This window comes from Acipenser ruthenus, chromosome 15, assembly GCF_902713425.1.
Source record: "Acipenser ruthenus chromosome 15, fAciRut3.2 maternal haplotype, whole genome shotgun sequence".
NCBI classification, from domain to species: Eukaryota; Metazoa; Chordata; class Actinopteri; order Acipenseriformes; family Acipenseridae; genus Acipenser; species Acipenser ruthenus.
Window position 1 is genome coordinate 4,035,966 of NC_081203.1, and position 18,877 is coordinate 4,054,842.

An 18,877-nucleotide genomic window follows, 5' to 3' on the forward strand; every position below is an offset into this window, starting at 1 on the left:
GTTGGCTGCATCTTTAAGATATTCCTGTTTAGCTCCCATCCTTTGCAGGTCTCATGTCTGTAGTCGTTGAAATACAACTTGATTCCCGGTTAAGTATATATCAGTGAAGAAGATGGATGGCGTATTCCCCACCCTCATAAACCAATATACAATCTAGCGACACGTTTTATAAACAAGGGAACTTAAAACAGATTGGCTGTAAGGTTTCCCTGTGTCTCCAGCACATGGCATCCGTCGATGTGTGAGTCTAGTGTGTATTTCAACAGACCATTAGAGTTCAGGGTCTCGGGGGTTCCTCATGAAGCTTGGATGCCAACTAGCATCTTGTAACATGAGCTGGTCCATTTAGCTGGTCTCATTTTCCCACTGCTGGAGGGTGGTTGTTAATAAAAAAGACATGCATCTAAAAAAAGAACAATGCTGATATCGTTCATTTGCGATCAACACAGAATTATTTAAGGGCACGTGCAATAAGCGCTATCTTTTTAATAAGGCAAGGTGTAAGTAGTTTGTGACTTAGTGGTCTGTGAAACTAGCTGTTTGCATCTTGTAGTTTTACTCCATAGAGATGAGAAATAACATTGAGAAATAAGATAGAAAAACTTGTAAAGTAAGTTCTTTCCCATGGCATTGCTTTTTTTAAGTACCTTTGCATTTGAAAGGTAAGAAAGTTAAGAGATGTAAGGGAAACCAAAGAGTTAATTCAGTTCCAGTACCTGAAAACGCTTTGTAATCCCTTGTTCACACGTTTGCGTGGCTGGAATGCAAAGTACTCCTCTGATTGACAGGAAAATATCCCAGCCTCAAACTGGATAGCTTCCTAGAATGATTAAAGTCATTAAAATGCACATGGCTTACTCAAATCAGCTCACAACAGTGTGCTGGTAAGCAGTGGTCTGCTTTTTGAAATCTCAAGGGGTCTGTCTGAGGTTCGCTAGCTCTCTCTCTCTCTTTCTTTGGAAATTACCAAAGATCCTCTGCAGAAAGGTGTAACACAAGACCCCAACATCTATGAATGGGTGTTGAGGACCTGGAGGATATCTTACGGAGCGGGAATGTGAACCAGCCAGCCAGACTGTGTGTGGCACTCTGTAGTCTTCTCCTATTGTCATTGGAATACCTTGGTTCACTCACTTGTGACATTCTGTATAGCAAACAGGTTTTTTTTTGCATTTCCACAGTCGCTGTACATCGCATACTGTACTTCATATCAGCTCTTTAGCACCATTTGGTTGTGCATTTGAATTATTATTGGAAATGATGGTCACCACAATGGATGTCATGCTGCATCAGATTTCTGTTTCTCTACAGGATGAGACTTGAATTTTGTATGCTCAGCACTTCATGTTTAGTTTTTATTTTTAACATTAACTGCACTATGCTTGTCTGTGCTTTTAAAAAAAGAAATCTAGTTTTGTCATTATGTTTTAGAAAAACTGCCTGTATATTGGTTTATACGTTGTGTCGGGTGTCTCTTATAAAATAACAGTCATCCTGTTCAGTTTGGGCAAGAGGACTGGGAAACAAAGCTGGGTGAAATTATGTTGTTTTTTTAATAATAAGAGACACATGACACGCAACATTTTGACTTGTGATAAATCCCAAAAACAAAGTATTAATTTCAGAACTATGCAGATACGGTTTATGCACAGAATTACATCTATAAACAAGATAAGAGTTTTGACAGATCCTTAGCAGCGATCACTTGATTTCCTATACATGATTTGTAATTTTCAAGTGAATGGAAATATATCTCTATGCCATTAGCGATCCACTACAGTACCTTGCACAATAACTAGCTTTCACCTTCTGTTAAAGGCTGGTCTGGTTCCTTGTTTGAAGAAATGAGCTTTGGCCATAAACATGCATTTCCATCAATTCATATTCCTAGTATTTGAAGCACATATTTAAAAAGAAGCGTTTTAACTAGGAACAACCGCACTGACCTGGGCCTTCAATAGAGAATATACATTCTGCCACAGAGAATTGATATGGCCTCTTTAAATGCAGCAGTAACTGATTTAATGCCTATTGGAGTCAACTAACACTGTGCATGCAGAAGAACAATTTCATGCCAATTGGCTTGTTATGGTAGCGGGTATGTTGTAATCATTTTTCCTTTTTACAACTTTGTAATGGATTTATGATGCTTAATATGGTATCTGTCATGCAATCATTTTCATATTTTCGCTGATAGCTTTGAAGGGGGGCAAGAGATTAACAGTCAGTCAAATTGCTTGAAGTTAAACATGCAACTGGTCACTGTGGTTTGTTCCAAACAGGATGGGCATGTTTCTGTCTTTGTACGTGATTTTTTTTAAATTTAAATTTAAATGAGGATGTTTCTCCCGGTACACCCGTGCTACAACCCTTCCACGATCACTACAAATATATATATACAGAAATACTGTGCACATTTACTGTGGTAAAAATAACGCTAGAGACGGCACTCTTAGAATGACAAGAGGTAGCCATGCAACACGCATAGCATTTTAATATGTTTCTACAAAGAGCAACCTATCATATTCAGACATGGTAGCTGTTCTTGCATGAAGTTGCTATAAATATAATAAACTCAATGCTGTTAACTCAAAGTAGTCAGTAAGGAATTTCACAAAAAGATTCTGCAGTAGTTGCTACTAATTCTTATGGTGACATGACTTATTATATTCATAATTCCATCACATTTTACTTGCTAGCCTAAGTTGTTTTTTTTTAGGTAATTAATTTTGGGAGTCCATGGTAGTGTATGCTACAGAGAGCTGTGATGATTTAAGTTTAAAACTAGACTGTACGTTTACAGCAAGATTGAGCTTTAAAAACCAGTGTCAAAATGATTGTACATCAGCCTCTTATTACTCAAAATACCCTATTACACATACACAGTACATTATGGTGGGGGGACGGGGACGGGGGGGGGGGGGGGGGGACAATTACATTTTTTATGACAATTGTAAAAACATTAGGCATCGCAACTTTAAAAAAAAAAAAAGAAGAAGCATATTAAAAATTCTTGCCAGAAGGCATAGCATTCACAAAGCAAATTAGGAAATACATTTCAAACTGAAATGATTATTGTAGTGCAGCATTGTTGTAGTTAATGCCATTTTACCGTACTAGAGATATAAAAAAAGAAAAAGCACAAAGGACGCTTAATGCTCTGAGATTTAGCTTTCAACGGTGTTAGAGCTATTACCGCATATTATGCAGTGATATGTTATAGCGTTGCATCATCAGTCATCAGTCCGTTCACATCTCTGCAGTAGCATCATGTGGTTTGTCTCTCCGTTACTATACCTGACCTGCCAACTGGGCTTTACCTGGGTCATCCACTTTTTCATTCATCTGAGCTACAACCATACCCTATTACTGTGCCAGACAGAGAGGTTATACTGGAAAATCGAATCATATTTTCAGTGAAAAGGCATTAAAGGAGTGGGACTTACCGCCTGCTACCATGAATTTTGCTTGTATTTTATACTTGGAATATGCAGATATTTTATAAAGACAACACTTTGCTTCCTTGGACCTAATCACTTCATGATCTCGCTGCTTTCTCGTTGTGATGTGTTTTGAAATTTACATCAATGTTTTAAGAAAAGGTTTCACACACCAGTTACAGGATTTACCTATTGAAATAGGTAAATCTTGGACTTTACTGGAAAATACTGATACGGAGTGTATTAACAAGCAGAGAGAAGTGACTCAAGGTTGTATTTAAATCAAATATGAGTTGTAGAATATATTGAAAGGCAACTCCCCCCAATTCCCTGTAGTTCAATTTGAATCGCTTTCGTCCCTTTCTTCTGTTTTGCATCGAAGAGAGGACATTTTGCAGGAGAATTTTATTCATCGCGCACTCTTAAACGCAACACTTACCTTGAAAAGGAAATATAACTTTTCTCAAGCACTGCATTACTCAAAGATCACCGTGCAAGCCAGGAGGAGAGCACCTGCATTTATACTAATGCAGCACTTCAAGCATTTTTATTTCAATGTGTTATTCATACAAAGTGTCACTTAACTCGCTATATTAGCATTAATAATACAGTATATAGTTCCCTTAGTTTCCATTCCATTTTTAGGACCAATAATTGTGTGGGGCAGCCATGAGAGACTTGCATGTGTAAACTCTGAAGACATGTCATATTTTCATACATTACTATGCCTTCACAGTGGCTTAGCACGGTGGGGTCTATTCACAGCGGCTCATACTGCCAATACTTTTAATTACAAAAGGTTGCTTTAGATTAAAAAAAAAAAAAATGGATCTCAATGTACAGTGCTGAATCTGATTAAAAACAAGTATCAGGCTTCCAGGCGTAGTGTTAATATGATAGCAGGAGCGGTTTAATTTCACACCGTCTGATTGTGTTTTCTGATTGTGTCACTCGTCAAGTGAAGCTGTCCCATGCGCTTTCTGAATTCTGTATCATTTTAAAAGAGTCTTATTTGAGATGCACATGTACATGGCAACAGCCATGCAGGAGATAATGTTATAGTTAATCTCGCACCTTAACCACCCTAGTCATAAATAATTGAGTGTTTACTGCTTTCTGTCCAGTGTTAACCACCACACCAGCCCGGTGTAACGGATGCTCCTGGATTGTACACTTTATTAAAGGAAATTGATCTTTTCTAGCATGCATTTGGTATTGATTTTCATGATCTACAAGCAGTATAGCAGTATTAAGGTCAATATAAATATTGAAACTGCAGTATCGGGTTAAATACTGTTAGGGAAACCTTGGCATTCCAGGCATGGTGCTAGTAACTTGCATTCTTGATTTGATGACATAACTTTCTTTATTCCCTTTATTTTACCTTATGGTAGGATTAACATATGGCTCCATGTACACTAGTTTGAAACAGTTCAGCCACATCGCAATGCATTCTGGTAAGTGTAGTCATGCTGTGAAAGGTACCTGAGAAAGGTAACAAGTAGCAGAATGCATTGCAATGAGAGTTGAAAAGCCTGAACTGTCCCAAACTGTGCTAGTGTACATGGAGTCATTTGATAACCCTACCTTATGGTATATATCGACTGGAAGATTACTAAGATCCAGAGAAGCTCTTAGAACTTGTTGTAATGGTAGAACACTGGCTCTTTCATTCTTTTTTGTGATTAATATTTTTCCAAAGATTTTATCAGAGTGGTTACAAAACCACCTGGTTCCTATTCACTGCAGCCATGGGAATAAAATATTCACGACTACAAAACCAGACGGCAGCCGACAAGACTGCAGGACCACCACTGTGGGTCGTTGAGGGTGCTGTACTGTGTTATTGAGTTACCTGCTAAATGTGGACTCTGTAAATCTTCAGCTTTGAATTCCATAGGAGTACCAGCATTTTATTATGTTTCTCTAGTTATTTTTCATACATTTTTTAGTTAAATAAAATCCACACAGGCTCAACGAATTAAAGTGGAACACCATAGGAATGACATCTTTTCAATTGGAACTCATTGGAATGGATGGCACTGCCTACAATAATCCCATACTCTTATATTTTATATAAAAATGACTAGAAGAAGCTCAAACGATAAATAAAAAAAAGACATGAGATGATCTCTGCCCAATCTGGCTGAAGCGATGTAGGTAAACAATAAAAAGGTCACTGTCCTCAAAAACAGCTATTGGTATTCATCAAATTGACAGACGACCCAAGCAGGTTGCAGGGGTGATCAGTATTTTTAATGTCACAAGCGTTGTATTTAAAGGTTGGTTTTGCATAGTGCTCTCTGAACGTGGAGAGGGCTTGTCACTCTCAATGTATTACTGTGCATGATTGTGGTGTACGATGTTAAACTCTTTTTCATATGATTTGTGTTTCATGGTCTCTCCTAGGTAGGAAACAAAGAAATGCCATTGTTTAATTTTATGGCAGAAGTTGCCTGGGGCAGTTTTAATCTGCTTTGATTTAATCACGCAGTTTCTTTCCGAAACGTAATGGAATATATATCAGCTGTATCCCATTTTAGAAAGCGGAAACACTGTTAATCTCACAATTCCAAGCAGAAAGTCCTTGGCGCTTGTACGACTCCAGAAGCTTTCCTGTCCTTTATTTACAAGACATCAGAAAGCTCCTTCGCTGAACTACACTGTTTTAATGGGGCATGAAATTGATGGCTGCAGCCTGGCCCGCATTGTTGCTCATTGGCGTTGGTTCTCTGTTAAGACGGCTAATGACAGAGGGCTGTCTGGAAAGCATTGTAAGCATTGGCAGGTTGATCTGTGGCTGTTAACTTCTTTGAGGTAGTGAAACTGTTAGGGAGCAGGAGTGATGCAGTTCATTTACAATGTCAGCTTTTTAAAAGTTCACTTACAGCCGTATTTTCAATAAAAACGCACAATACATTTTATAATACTTTTCATTGTTCTGTAATTCAAATTTGATTTCAGTGTTACTGTAACTTCAATAAAACTATGGATTTGGCTTTAAATTCTTGATAATACGAATTACTGACTTTATAGAAGATGTTTAAGATGCCTAATTAAAGCACAAAGTGATCTAACGTTTGAGAACGAGTGTCTATTGTTTCTATATCCTTGATTACCGACAGAAAATTTAAATTCTCACACCCAGAGGTTTTCATGCAAGTAGGAATATAAAAGATATTAATGACAAATCTTGAGGTGTTCTTATTAATTGTTTTGGTATCAGCTCTACCTGAACACATGCATGATATTTTGTCAATTTGTAGGAAAATCTACAGTTAAATACTGGAAGCCATGATCACACCACCTTAACTAGTACCGTGGTACAAAAAGACACCTTTTAATGAGGGATGTATCTGCATTTTAAAAGGATTGACACCCTAAATGATTACCTGTATTGAAATGTAGCCAGGGTTACACCAACACCCCATACTCTTAAGTGAGATATTCACTGTCCACAAGTAGACAATGCATTGTCTGTCATGGTACATCAAACATGCCCCATCTAAAGCTGAATTCCATGTTTTTCAATGGGTTCATTACTCCTGTGTAGTTTCTACTTCATAAAGAAACCCGAGGCAGAGACCCAAGACAAGAAGCTCTGATGATGTTGGTGTCTTTGTTTTCAAGCGGTTCTTCACAGATTATTATTATTATTATTATTATTATTTATTTCTTAGCAGACGCCCTTATCCAGGGCGACTTACAATTGTTACAAGATATCACATTATTTTTACATACAATTACCCATTTATACAGTTGGGTTTTTACTGGAGCAATCTAGGTAAAGTACCTTGCTCAAGGGTACAGCAGCAGTGTCCCCCACCTGGGATTGAACCCACGACCCTCCGGTCAAGAGTCCAGAGCCCTAACCACTACTCCACACTGCTGCCCTAAGATGCTTGCTGTACGGCACTGTACATCATTGTAAATACCACTACATCTTTGACAGGTAGAATATTTAAAGTCAAGGGGATTATGAAACATTAGCTGGCTTTATCTGGGTGCATTTCTGTAGTTTATTCGACTCTGGATGTCGTTTCTGACTCTGTGCCCTGAGCTGCCGTGACACGTGTGGCACTTGTTTGATGAATTTGCTTCATCAACAAACTCCCGAACAGAGAACCGGAATCTTCAACAGAGCACAGGATTCACTGACAAGCTGCATCATCAGGATTATCCTTCACTTGCAGTCACATGCAAGTAAGTCAAGCTAATGGCACAGGAGCTGTTGAGTAAAATTGGGTTATGTTAAGGAGGAGATGTGATAATTATCACAGTCTTTGTTGTTTTTGCAGCAGCTGCAGTAGGTTTTATAAGTAACAACACCATAGTTGCTGGAATATAAAGCTATGGCCAAAAAGTTTGCATCACCCTATAGAATTAACTAAATTTGCTACATAAAGTTGAATGAGACCTGCTGAATAATGTTAAGTCAACATATTGAAAAAGTTGACATTTCGAAATCTAATATGAAATATGGTACTACTATTATGGCTTCTGGTAGACTCTTGCCATATCATTTTGTAGGTTAACTCATTAAATTATGTTAAATACAAGATCTAAATTATGTTCATGTATTTTATTTATTTATTTAATTCTGTCTCAATCCTAAAATTCTAGGTAATGCTTCAATTTTATTTTTTCAATAGTTTTTCTTTTAAAGGAAACCCATCATTTCTGAGCATCTGAACACAAACAGTGGGACTGTTGTTGACCTATGCTACCTAATAGCTGTACTGAGGCAAGCAGAACTACTTGCTACAGATGTAAGACCACCCTCCACCATGCTGCTTGCCCCTTTTGATCAGTTGCTGGAAGTGCACTCCTCTCTCTCTCTCTCTCTCTCTCTCTCTCTCTCTCTTGTTTTTTTTTTAAATACGCTTGGTACCAGAGAACTGAAGGAAGTAATAATGGGTCCATCACCCATTGCTTTGTAATCCATCAAGTCTTTCGGATAAGGCTGGGAAATGCGGTCTCTTGTTTCTTTTTGATAGAACTGAGTGTACTGATTCAGATCAAAAGCTGCGGGAGTGGAATTAGATTAATTAACTCTGTGAAGCCAGGGGCCATTGTTTCAATTACAGGATCCCATTCCCAGAGAAATCAAGGACCGCTGCATACTTTAAAAGAGCAAGAAGCACAAAGTGACATTTGGATGGCCTTTTACGAGTACTCTGTTTTCTAGTTGTGATGATTGTGGGGGCTGGTTTTATTACTTTTCTTTCATGTATTTTCATTGTTGTTGCTTCCCAGACAGGAGGATGATATCAGACCTATCTCTCATTCCTGAGTTGTTTTTTTTTTCTAGTTTTATAACATCAATGGGTATTTTTGCCCTTTCAGATTTTTCTTTCTGTATAAGGTGTAACTGTAAGGCAGGGATGGCCAATCACAGTCCTGGAGGCCATTCCACACCAGGTTTAACAGGTAAAATGGCATAGTTAACTACTTCAGGGTCAAAGTTCATTAGTTCAGTTAAAATAAAGACCAGGAGTGCAAGGGCCAACTTTGGACAGCCCTGCGGTAAGGATTTGTAAATGATGCCTTATTGGGTCATCATAAACACCACTGAAGTGTGGCGAAAGGCATTCCTGGTCTGTGATGATTGCTCAGATGTCTGGGACAGTACAGTGCAGATTTAACTCAAAGCCTGTCAGAAAACAGACTGTATATACCGAGATCCAGACATTACACAGTGACTCAGTGTCTTGTTTACATTCCCGCAGTTTAAAGGTGTGCGCAATTTCAACGCTGTGCTTTATACAAACTTTACACAGTTCATTCAAGAGGTGACCTGGCAGGTATCTGATGCTTCATGTGACAGCTTTCAACAGGCTTCATATGATCCTGCAGTCAATAGAGTGTTGTAACAGTAATATTTACAGTCAAATCAATAGAGTTGCTAGGATAATTTTCTATTTTTTTTGCAAACCATCTGGGTTTACCAGCAAGAAGCCAGTAATTGTGTTCTTATTCCCATCTAATCATCAGTAAACTAGCCTTATGGAATTTCAAACATGAAAACACAGCCAATCTAAATACACAACTTTACTAAAATAATCCCTTGTGGCAAAACAAATACGCATTACAAATATGTTAATGTGTACAGGATGTGCAATTCTGCTTATGTCACAACCCTGTAGTGCAGTTTTTCGTATGAACTACGCAGTAAAAGATACTTCATATAAAATGTGATTTGGCTGACGTTTTGCTTTTTTTTTTTTTTTGCGTCCTTCCTTAGGCTGTAAAGGGATCTGTTGCTGGTTTTACGATTAGTATTATAAGCTGCTTGCTGAAAGTTCCCGCCAGCGAGTTGCTTTGCTTCAGATGTTCTGATTTAAAGCCGCAGCACTGCCACACCACTCTTAAACTTTACTGCACTGCACCATACCATGGGAGCATGGCACAGCGTAGAAATGAAACCTGCCAGATGAAGGCACCAAACAATGGGCAAAATTCCAGTTCTAGAATCTGACTTGAATTGAAATAACATTGACATTCTTCTTGAGAACGCGCTCCATCACTGAGATTAAAAACGGCAGAATGCAGAATTTTCACAGGATAGCATTCAAATTTTTTTTTTCACAACAGCACTGCCAAGTGACTTTATAGTCAACTGATAACAGCCATCTGAAAAGTCTGTGCATTAGATAGTTAGTGGCAGATGGGAATGACATCACGTTAAAATGGGCAATAGTGTTTAAGTTTACTTATTTACCTGTAACGTTAGCGTCTCAATTATCTGTTCCAGAATACTGGTATATTAGAGCTCAGCAAAGTTCTTTCAAATGGGACCCTCACGGCTCCATAAATCATCATATTCCTACCTTTTCTGTTCCTGTTGATCTTGTTGTGAGAGTTCTAATTGGATTCCTTAGTTATTTTGGTCCCAAAGACTAAGCGTTGTGAATAAAATCACAGCACTGGCTGGTCTACAGTCTGCTGTAATAACATTAGCCACGATTCCTATCTGAGCAGGGTTGGAGAGATGCCACTAAAGGGCAGGAAATGTGACAATAAAACCAGATGAATTGGGCATTCTGGAGCAGTGCAATTTCAGTACAAATGCAATTACCAGGTGCACGGCAGTCAAAAGCCATCCATCATAGCAGACACTGGCTTCCTGGCTTGTCTGGTAATTAGTAAATGCTAGAAGAAAACAATGTAACCTCTTTAAATATCAATTCTGAAATTGAAGGGCATTTCTTAGATTATGAGGAGATGTGTTCAGCTCTGGCAAATGGAATCACACAGACAGAATGCAATAAGCCTCGACTTTTTTTATACACAGACTTAGGAACACCTGCTTTAATATTGTCAGTTGGGTGTAGAGTATGACTACCCTGTGTAGTGAAGATGACAGTGATTCGACATAAGATTCAGCTTCAGTAAGTTGAGCACGCCACACACACACACACCCACACAGGGAGATGCAGCATTTATATAGTGCAAAATATATCTCAGATATTCTGTCCGCATAACACATTAAATCATTCAACTTTGTTCAAGGGGTATGATTTAAATAGATGTTAACACATATTCACATATTACTAGAGTCCACACTAACCTCAAAATCCATAAGAAATCCCAAATTAAGACATCGATAACGAATTCCAATGAAAACATTTGTCTGCTTGACTAGTAGCAGTACAATAGCATTGCATTTCCATAATAACATTGTATATATACTGTAGCTAATACAGACTATCCAACAATTTGCACAACAAATTAACCAGTCATAGCTGGAACAACCCATTCATACAAAAGTGTGTGCTACATTTTGCATGTCTTTAATAAAATATTATCCAATCCTTTTAGAAGATTTAAAGTGATTGTATGCATCACACCTTTTTCAGGCTGAATTTCCTTTCACATTATGCAAACATTTTCCTTTTTTCTTGCAAACTCTCTCTCTCTCTCTCTCTCTCTCTCTCTCTCTCTCTCTCTCTCTCTCTCTCTCTCTCTCTCTCTCTCTCTCTCTCTCTCTCACTTTACAACCCCGTCCGGCCAAAACAAAACCTATAAAATATAATGGTACAGTTTATACAGCGTGGCGCAAAAGCTTAGACAAATGGGTCAGGGAGTTATGCTATCAGGTTTACAACTTCCAACATTCCCAGGGCAATCAGGACTTGCGCGATGTGGAAACAGCTTAGACCTGCTTCAAAAAGCCTTGCAAAAGTGTGTAGTGTGCGTCATACTGTGTCTGTAGCATGTAATCTCGGGCTGAACCTTCTAAGGGATGTATGCATCTCTCTCAGGAATTCACCACTTGCTGGTATACAGGAGACTTAGATTTAAAGCATCACTAAAAATCACCTGTTTAATGTTTTTTATTGAATCAGTATTGTAAATTTTTCAGTCATTATCCTGTGGTTTAGCTCCTGTGAAATTGGGATTGTTAATAGGGAAATCTTTGTGATTTGGTTATGACTGGCATTGAAGGTTTAGTATAAAGGACTCCCAGATGATGAATGTAAAGCCTAAGCCCGTCATACAAACCCTGGCTATTGTTGTGTATGTAGTTCTAGCTTATGAACATTTTGCATAGGGAGCCATTGGTGATCAGAGTCCAGTTTGATAGGTAATTGGCAGCTTGATGTGTGTGTGTTATCTTTGTCATTTGCTGAACTGTGTCATTTTGTTCACTTTCTCTATCAGAGTGATTTTGGACAGACATTAATTCCGCCAGCCAGTGATCTTATCTTAAGAGTCCCAATTCAGATCTGTTTGATTACGCTACTAAAAGAAACACATAGATCTGAATTCCAGTCGCTTTCATTGATAAAGAATAGTATAACTTTCTTCAAAATCTAGTATTGTTACAAATAGAAATGGAGCATCAAATGTGCAATATGAAACCTTACATGGGGCCTTTCATACAAGCAGTTTTTTAAGGTCTTTTCAATGCAAAACACGCCTGGCTTGACTGCAGAGGAGTGTCAGCTGTGTGGTTTTGAGTCGGAATAGCAAGATGTTTGTCGCTGCTAAACACATGCACCTTCTGTCTTAAAACCCTCCCGCGTCGCTCTCCATTTGAGGACGGGGCGCTACCGCATCTTTAAAACTGTCATGTAGATGACTGGGGTGGACACACAGGGAGCGGCAATTCACCAGTGCAATCTGCAGTGCTAATACAGCGAGGTTGATTCACAGCATGCTTCTGCTCTCTTTCCAGCAGCTACTTGAAGCCTCATCTCCCATCTGCTGTTAACAATTTTGCCTCCCCAGACACTTAGCTTCATGTTTGCTCCATCTTTGCCCATTCACACTTCCTTGGCTGCTCAGTGAATAGACAACCCATTAAAACCCACAGCAGCATTCACCCGTCTCTCCTTTTCTGAAGCCAGCGTTCTGTAATTAGAAGCTAGATACTATGGGTAATTGCTGCCTGGCATCGTTTGACTACACTGAAATTAAATTGTGAATAAAAGACTGGCCTCCTGTGTTAAGTGTTGCCAGGCAACATGTATTGTTTGTCTGATGAATACATATTATGTTGAAAAGGATTGGGAGCAGGTGACCGTTATCTGTATACTGATGACTGGGGGAACCAAAATGGTTAATATTCCCTACTTCTACATTGTCGGGTGACAATTCACCAAAATCTTGCTATCCCTAATTCACCTTGCTCTTCTGCAGTAATGACATTTCTAATAATATTCAAATCGGATGAGATCGGGTTTGTAAATTATTTGAGTTTAACCCAAAGGTTTTTCCCAACTAAAGAAAATCCGTAATTCATATTTATCCATATAAATCCATATATGTCCTTGATTCGCCATCACTGCCATTAAGAGTAGTTTTCTTTCTTATTCTCCCTTGAAGTATCGTACTTTATCTGCGGACAGCATGAGTCGTGTTTCAGTTGTAACAGCGTGGCAGATGGTTTCATTTCCATAGTGTGTGGGCTGGCACTTAGCTTTCATTTTCTGCTTAGTGCAGATCTTTTTCCCCTCTCATAACCTTTGCAGCTTTGAACACATTTTGCTGTATTGTGACTCAGCCATCAGGAATCACACAGAAAACAATTAAAGGCATTTGAGAGTAGGTGCCCTGATGTGGGAGGTAAACCAGACTAGTGATTGTAGCATCAGATGTTAATGCAGTGAAACGTGAGGCCAGATGTAGTAAAAAGCTCTCTCCATTCATTTGGAAACATGACTGCGGGAGTATTAGTCATACAAGTGCAGTACATTAAAGTAGATAATTAGAAATACAATGGAATCCCTCAGTTAGTAATATAGTACCATGTTAAAAAGAAAGATTTGTATGTCATTTTTTTCTTGTTTCCATTGAAACTTGAAGCGGACATTCTTTCATGACCTCCTGCTGCTGCATGTAGCAGTGGGGGGCATGTCTGTTTAGTTCACAGTGACAGAGTGGTGTAACGGGGCAGTGTTGCGTGATACACTGCCGTTGCGGATTCTGTCCCATCGGTGGGATGAGAGGAGGTTAAAAGATCTAAAACTACGAATGCAGACGAAGCCGTCCTTTTTGCATTGTGGTTAAGACGCGGCCAGCCTCCGCCCTGTTACAGTGGCAAGGAGGCTCCAAGGAGGGAGAAAGAAAAGTAGTAAACTGGAAATTCAAGGTCTTGTTTGTGTTCAAGTAAATTGTACAGAGAGATAAACTATGGAAAACTGCAAGTAATCATATTGGTGCACTGCAGCTGAAATAGGATGGGGAGTTACAACTCTACCAGCGCTGCAACAGTAATCTGTAGAAGTTTAATTACTGTCCCTTTTTAACTGCATGCATTTAATTCAGTTTATTTATAAGGTGAAAATTGTACCTAGTTTAAGACCTCAGAAGCCTTCTGATGTTGGGTCTTTAAACTGTAGGCAGTTGTGGTATTTAACATCATACAGCAAACGTTTCTTTAACTTGTCTGTATGTCATCTTAACTAAAAGGAACTGTCTTTTTTCCTCTTTCAGCTGATTTCAAGCGATGCGGATGGGGCGATACAGAGAGCTGGGAGGTTCCGGGTGGAAAATGGATCTTCTGATGAGGTCAGTGCAAAAGCCTGGAGGATACAGGTGTATACTGTGAAGTTCTTAATAATAGCCAGACTGCTGGCAATCGTTCTATAATAGAAGCCCATGGGGTATTGCTTCCGTGGTCTTTTCAAAAATTGCACACCAACCCTCCAATCACAAGGATGTTTTTAGTATTTTTTATTTTTTTTTAATTGTACTACAGACTTTATTCAAACATAACTGTTAGGAAGTAGGACCCACTCAATGGGCCAGATTTTCAAAGCGTCTTTTAATTAACTCCTGTTTTTGGAAAGAGGTAAAACACCTGTTAACCAAAACTAAACAACTAAGTCGTCTATTTTAATGATCTACACAGTGGCGGATCTAAATACTGCTGCACTTAAAATTGTAACCCTCATCCTTTTGTTGGATCTCTTTCTACCATATTTATACTGCATCCAGTAAGGCTGATAAAGAGGCTCCTGTTAAATGACAGCAGCATTTAGAAAATGTAAATGCACCCCAATGTTGGGCTCCCTTACGGTTTGAATTGAGGGAGAATAAGGAAGAGTAGTTTTGCAGAGATCTTTCTGTGTCGAACCCTTTTCATCTCCACTTTGATCTCTGAGCAACATCTCCTGGCTGCACATCAAACACCGGGGAAATAAAATAATGTCTGGGAAAAACAAACTTGTGTGAAAAAAAAAGTCCCATCTACTCCCTTGTCTTCTCTCTATGTTCTCCTGATGCGCATCAGCATGGCAACTACTGGGTTGGTTTCTCCTGTATACTCAAGCATGAATGTGCAAAGGCATTAAAGCAACAGAAATGTTTTTTGGCTTAAGGGAAAGAAAAGAACAATGGGTGCCAAGAGAATCTGGAGCGTTTTTTCAGATGGTTCCTTGTGTACGGCATGCGTAATTAAAAGAGATTCTTCAATATAATCGCTGTTCATGGATGGACAGGGTAAGCCTTTGGAGTGGGGCAGACAATCCCTTTTTGGCAGTGTCAGTCTGATTTTATAATGTCAATTTATAAACCTGTATTTGATTGCCGAAACATCTACACTTGACAGATGGACAATGAACTGGGTGAATCGGGTCAGTGCTTGGAGCGAAACAAGCATCTGGTTGAAGCAGCTCATTGGTTAATGACAGAAAAGAAGGTGGAATTTCACTCTGCAGATGTACTGAATGCCTGAAACTAAGGCATGCAAACAGAGAGCTTTTCTGAACCCTAATGTGACACTAGATATCATTTTGTCTTTACTAGAACATGTGCTTCTTTCAAAACTGCACATGTGAGACTGGACCTGCATTAATGTATGCCTACAACACTTATATTATACATTATAAACCATGTCTCCGTTGGAACCTACTAGTGGCAACTATACAATTTCACTGAGAGAGTAGATCTCCTGCTCAGAATGTCAATGACAAAGCATTGTAACCGTTTAAAGCACAGCAGGTTCTATAAAAACAGATGAAGTGCGCTAACATTGGGCATTCACCTGGTGTTTTATTTAAATGTAGTGACTTCTGACATGTTTCTAAGTGTTCGGTGGCTACCTCTAATCAAGGTGAGAGTGGACTTTCTCTTGCACTCCTTGTATGATAGACCCGACTTGCTTCGCTCAAGGGCCTGACACAGCAAACAGCGCACCAGAAATACACTGTCAACTTGATTAGAGGCAGCCACTGAACACTTAGAAACATACAATAGGTGCTACACTGGGGATAGCTGGGTGTCAGATTCGCCTTTCAGAAACACTACATCCGATAATGTTGTGCTGATCCACTCACTTACGGCTGAATTATACTTTGAGTAAGTACAGTAGGGGCACAAATAGAGTAGTTTTTTTTAATGAAATGCGGTTCATTGTCTGTTGCAACTGCCTTTACCGTGTAGAGTCCTAAACACAAGTGTTTACCACGTAGTGCAGCCTGCCACGGTTTCTTTAGGTCTTGATTTGTGTCGATGGATATTGAGAAGATGTTAAGGTGTCAGTCTTTAGGACAGATAACTCATCCGTTTACCAGTAAGGCAGGAGATGTACCTCGGATCTGATGCCCAGTCCAATCCCAGTATTCAATGTTTCATTGGCAATAAACAAGACAATATTACTGTTTTAATAAGGAATGGAGTTTATATATAGATAAATAGATAGATAGATATAAAACCATAAAATAATCTGTATTTAAAGGCTCAAAGTAGTAAACTGTAAAAAAACACAAAGTGAAGGTTGCCTACAGTAAACTGTTTAGCATTACATTGCAGGGCTCTCCTTATAAATACCAGTACTATTTTTACACCCCCTGCCCCTCCCTCTTCCTCTATAGTCCCTTTATAGAATGTGCTGTATCCCACAGACAGACTGTAACACCTGTTCACCTGTTTGCTGCTGAATCACCTGCAGAAGCCATCAGCTTCCACCTGTGGGCTCCTCTGCAGTGCTGTGTGGGCTTACGATTGCACAGGGATTTGTAGGCTGTCGAAAGCTGTCTGTGAGTTTCTATTTAGCAGCATCAAGGGGAGCCGGGGGGACACAGTGCAAGTAACGGCAGCACTGCTGTGGGTCTCCTATTGGGAAGGCAATCTTATTTTTAAATCTGTTTTTATTCCTGAGCTATTACATAGCTTGAAGATGTCCGCTAAGGGGATTCACGATTTGTTCCACACCATACCAGTGCTACAGGAGATACTGGGCTATATTCGCTTGATCTAAATACCATTTAATTCATTCAAATAGCACCCTTCCAGGAATAAGCCTCCACCAGCCACTCACCGCGGATGTCAGGGTCCAATATGTTTCCAGCGATGTATCGAGACACACGTAGAAAAATGTACTTTACTGCTTTACAGATTTAGTGAAAATCAGCAAATCCTGTATGCTGCAGGGCTAACAGTAAAATTCAGAAATGACATACTGCACCAGTAGTAACTACTGTATTGCTAAACAAAATGACATGAGTAAAAGTAAAAAGAAAATTTAAAAAATAGACAAATACACCAGAGAGAGTCATGAGTGTGAGACTCATCGTTATGTTTTCATATCGGTGCTACACAGTGTCTTATTTTAGTGATCTAAGTAGCGTCTGTATTTGGATCCGCCACCACTTAGCTCAACTGAATAGACCCCATTGTTTTACTGTCTTACAGAAGCATTGAGCATCCAATATGAGCACCTGATCTAGAGAAACAGGAATGCGTCAGATTGGAAGCAGTCAGAATAGTTTAGCTGTGGCATTGATGGATGCTTCATTCTTCCGTTTCTTTAAGTGGAGGAGCCCCTGTGCACATTTTAACTGTAATGGAGGCGAGCCACATGTCATTTTTACTAATACGAACAGCATAAGATGGTAGTTCTATTGTGTGCGCGGTAATGCTTTAATGGCGTCTGTTTTTGTGCTAGACCTCTGCAGGTACAAGTCAAATCCCAGATGAGTACAAGGATGCATTTGCTCTCCATGGTTGGTAAGATTTGAATTGTGGAAATGACCATTGGTGGCAGTTTTCTTCCAGCAGCAAACATCAGTTTGACATAAATTAGACACTGCATTGTACCTAGTTAGCGAAGAGGGAGACCATTCCCAATCTAATTGATTCTGTGCTAATAAAAAGCTATATAGTAGTTACATATAGGCGATTTCACTGGAGGTATGCATCACCCTGTGGGGGATATAAAAACGTTTTAGTCCCGAGAGCCTTGGAAATGTAATTCTTCTGCACGTGGTAATTCATTTTCACAGATCATTGGTAATAATAATGTGCACGGCAGTCCCGGTTGTGTAGAAAACAATACGTGTGTGTGTGTGTGTGTGTGTGTGTGTTATAATTATCATTATAAAAGAATAGATTATGCAAAGAGAGCTATCTGTGTTCACTGTAGGAACAGTCTGATCGCTTTGTTTTTGGGATACAGCGTTTGTCAGTTGTTAATATTCCACGGAAATGGAAAATGATGCATCCTCCTTGAAGTGCTTAATATAACAGTATTGTTTTTGGCTTGTGTAATGTCAGAGGATGACAGCTGCGCTTTGCTAAAACAATACCTAGAGATAATGGATAATCTGATGAAACAACACTTTTGAAATGTTCAGTAATAACCTTCTTTTTTCCCCAGTGAAACTATTTAGTTTTCTTTCCTAATGCCTGAACTGCAAAGCGTGTCTTTATATCTTAATTATGATTATTATCATTATTATTGGCATAGAAAGTTAAAGTGAATACATTATGTGTGCAAAAGTTTTCATTTGGAATAAATGTAGCATATTATTAAAGAGTGAATTGCATCAATCGTAACGTTGTTTCTGAGAACAACATTAAAATGGCAGAATTTGTTGCAGTAACACCATACTGTTACAGTGGATGCTATACACTGTAATTAAGCAATTTCTTTTACAATTGCGGTATAATTAGAGTGTACAGCTATGGCCAAAAGTGTTGCATCACTA

The 18,877-nt window shown here is 39.0% G+C and overlaps 1 protein-coding gene across 5 annotated transcripts in view; it reads left to right on the forward strand.

The window, feature by feature from the left end:
- Nucleotides 1–18,877, forward strand: part of LOC117964710 (GTPase-activating Rap/Ran-GAP domain-like protein 3) — a 112,814-nt gene that overhangs the window by 46,853 nt on the left and 47,084 nt on the right. For all 5 annotated transcript variants that reach the window (XM_058986908.1, XM_058986903.1, XM_058986905.1 and 2 more), the window contains one exon: nt 14,382–14,456. In XM_058986908.1, the coding sequence (XP_058842891.1) occupies nt 14,382–14,456 (75 nt within the window). The remainder of the gene's footprint in view (nt 1–14,381; nt 14,457–18,877) is intronic.